The sequence below is a fragment of the Sorghum bicolor genome, chromosome 4 (genome assembly GCF_000003195.3).
Source record: "Sorghum bicolor cultivar BTx623 chromosome 4, Sorghum_bicolor_NCBIv3, whole genome shotgun sequence".
Lineage (NCBI taxonomy): Eukaryota > Viridiplantae > Streptophyta > Magnoliopsida > Poales > Poaceae > Sorghum > Sorghum bicolor.
Genome location: NC_012873.2, coordinates 57,928,063 through 57,931,480, shown reverse-complemented (window position 1 = coordinate 57,931,480; position 3,418 = coordinate 57,928,063). Strand labels below are relative to the sequence as shown.

The 3,418-nt window shown below is 45.8% G+C and overlaps 1 protein-coding gene across 1 annotated transcript; it reads right to left on the bottom strand.

Annotated features, from left to right (window-relative positions):
* Positions 546-1,908, bottom strand: LOC8066210 (protein EXORDIUM). The gene has a single exon (XM_021460291.1). The coding sequence runs from the start codon at positions 1,781-1,783 to the stop codon at positions 821-823; it is 963 nt and encodes a 320-aa protein (XP_021315966.1). The 5' UTR covers positions 1,784-1,908; the 3' UTR covers positions 546-820.

Sequence of the window (3,418 nt, the reverse complement as noted above, 5' to 3'; positions counted from 1 at the left end):
AGAAATATGGTCATATTGACAACACTGTGGCAAAATGGCATGGGTAATAGGCCTAAAATTAGCACGTCACCGGTGATGGACCCACATTTTTCTCTATGAAACATTTGAGATGTGGACAAATGTCGGCATGATGATATGGCCGACTAGGTGTTTCTTAAGATAGTAGTGACTCCAATTGAGAAGAGCAACATTGCGATGGATCCATGATGTTTTGGGGTAGAGACAAGGTGTCTATAAATCCTAATAGAACGTACAACGTGATAAAAAAAATAGAATAATGTCAACAAGGAACTAAACTATCTGCGAGAGATTTTGACAATACTCCATTTGTTTAGGAATGGAGCTGAAACTGAAGCCTACCCTGAGTAGTAGGAAAAACAAGAAGATGGGTGACAGACAATAATAATAGATTTATTGAGTCAAAAAAATCGTTTAGATAAATGTTGGAGTTTATGCTAATCGATGCAACGGCGGTGATGGAGAGAACCAATACAATGAAGTAAAGAAACAAAATTATTCATAACAAAAATTTTGAAGCAATTAAATCTAGATGTTACAATGCTAAAAACTAGCTAACCATGCTATTTTCGCGGACATCTTGCTAGTTGGCTAGTTGCTATGGGTAAAACTCAAAGAAAAAAAAGTGGCTGTTGATTGAATTGGACCAACTTTAGTTGCCATGCCCCAATCAATATTATTATGAAGAACATTTCAATCTTTAGAATGAAAGAATTACATCTGATCTGAACTTGTGTATATACACCCATAAGCCTTCTGAACAAACAAGCTAAGACGACAATACTCTGCATTGGTGTTTCCCCTAGACCAGCGTGCTGCAGGCAGACGTGGAAGGGTTGTAGAGCGCGGGGAGGAGGTATTTTCTCCCTTGCGCGCCATTGGCGTTGTAGCTGGCACCGCTCGCTTGGTCAATCTTCAGGTCGCCGGCGTATCCCGGGTACGAGCCGCTGCCGAATTGCCCCAGGCACGCCGTGGCGGCCTCCAGGGGCGCGTCGCTGGAGCCCTGGTAGTACGCGTCACGGAACGGGTTCGTCACCACGCCGGCGAACTGGCTCGCCAGGTTGATGATCATGCCGTCCACGGCAGCGTCGCCGTTGGGCGGAACGAGGGGCGGGCTCTGCGGTCCGTACAGCGGCTGGTGGAACGGCCACGCGCACTGGCCGGGGCACTGCGTGGCCGAGTTGCCGACCCATACGTACGTGGTGCCGGACTCGGCGTCCGAGCCGTGCAGGCCGCACTGGCTCATGCAGAAGCCCTCCACGGTGACGTCCTGCGCGGTGAAGACCAGCGCGACGCCGCCCTTCTTGGGCTTGGCCCTCGCGGCGAGAGCGGAGATTTGCGCCAGGGTGAGGGACGTGCCCATGGAGCAGCCGTCGTCGGACACCTGGTTGTCGAGCATCACCCGGGTTTTCGTCGTGGCTCCGCCGGCATTGGCCGGCGAGGCTTGCGCCGCCTTGGACAGGTACTGCTGGTCAATGATGTTCCACCATTGCGACACGGACGGCGAGGCGGCCTGGGGCATCATGGTGAGGGAGAGCAGGAAGTCGTAGATGATCGTCTTCTGCACCTGCGTGAAACTGCCGTACCAGAGCACGGAAACGAAGATGTCGGCGTGGAGCACGGCTCCGTTGTGGTAGGAGAGCATGTCCGCCGGATTGGGTTGATACAGCTCCATGCGCCTCCTTGCCCCCATGGATAGCTGGGCGGAGCTCACGAGCAGTACCACTACTGCAAGCACGAGTGCCTTTGGACGAGTTGCAGCCATTGCAGCCTAGTGATGAGTGAGTGATTGAACTGTGGCCTGAATGCCTGTTTGTGGTGGACTGGTGGTGCTGATAGAAGATTAGGGATAGGTGTTCAGGTGTGACTGTTTATTCTGGTGCTGATGAGTGAGGTGAACTAGCAAGGGCAGAACCACACATTTATAGGGAGTTTGGCCCGGTACACTGAAGTCTGAAGCACTCGTGTGTTCCCCGATGCTTCCCTGCCGTTTAACGGTGTGCAGATCTCGAGAGACAGCCCGCTACGGCTTGTAGCAAGGTCGCAGCCTCTTGCCCTCTTGCAAGTATCTGTACAGGTCCTGATGAGCTGTTGGGGGTGGGTCTAGAACATAAACAAAGTTCAGGTCAGCGGATTACCACGACCAAACGGGCGACAAAGCTTGTTTCGACACACCGGCTGCGGATTCAGCAGACAAATCGCCTCGCATGTGCAAAACGAAAGTTCCTTGTTTCCATAGTGTCAGAGGGAACACAACGAGCCAGCCGATGGATCACAAAAATTGCTGCGTCTGACATGCACAGCCGTGTCGCAACTAGGGATGAAAACGAAAATAATAATCTCTAATTTTCAGAAATTGTTTTTGAATTTTATTTTATTTTAGGCCTAAACAAAAATAATAACGGCAATCGAGAAATGAAAACAATAATGGTAAAAATAATAAAAAACAAAAGCGAAAATAATTTTAATAAAAACAAAAGCAAAAAAAAATTTTGTCCTTCGAACCGTTTTCGATGATTTTTGTATTTAACTCGTAATTTACCGTTGATAATTACTGATTCAAAGGCTTTAATTAATAACGTGTCTGACATTCATAGCCTATAGGCTACACTCTTGAAGTGAAACTATAATAATCATACTTTGATAACTATGCTATGTCGAGTGTCTTTGTCAAGATTTATCGTACTGTTGGTGATCTGCTATTGTTAGAGACCTAAGATGGTGTGAACTATGTCGTTCCACTTATCAACTGTGGCCTTATTTATCATTGTCATGTGAGATAGGTCGAGTTATATAGATCTTCTTGTGTTCAACGGTTTAGCATGTTTATCGATTTTAGGAGATCGTTCTCTTGAATTCCGATCGTTATTGATATATTTTTTCGATCGACTACAATTATTTTTAAAATTACTGAAATATCGACACCGTATTTGTTTTCGATAATATCGTATCGATTTTGTTTTCGAGAAAAAAATGAAAATAAAAGTGATTTGGCATCCTATCAATCATTTCCGATCGTTTTCTACCATAGTCGCAACTGCGGCAGCTGAGGCCGGGACCGGGGACGGCGTTGTCGGCGAGTCCGGCCGTATATGGCCCACACTTTTGCGGATAGAAATGGCATCCGTTGATCAATTTAACGAGTTAACAAAAAAAATAGCAACCTTAATTTTTATTCTTTTCTAACAGTCTTCTATAATAATTTTTTAAAAAATATAGTAGAACCCACATTTAACGAGTTTTTGTTTTATTAAGTTGTTCATAAAAAAATGAAAAGAAAAATACATCTTTTATCTGCACCGTACTAAAGCGATACTAGCCCTGTATGGCCAGCAAGGCGTGTCTAGCTTTTACGCCTTCTGGCCAATAATGCAAGCGATGTATAAAGATAACATGTATT

Coding starts and splice junctions, on each gene's coding strand:
- LOC8066210 (XM_021460291.1), bottom strand. CDS start 1,783: ATGGCTGCAACTCGTCCAAAGGCACTCGTGCTTGCAGTAGTGGTACTG.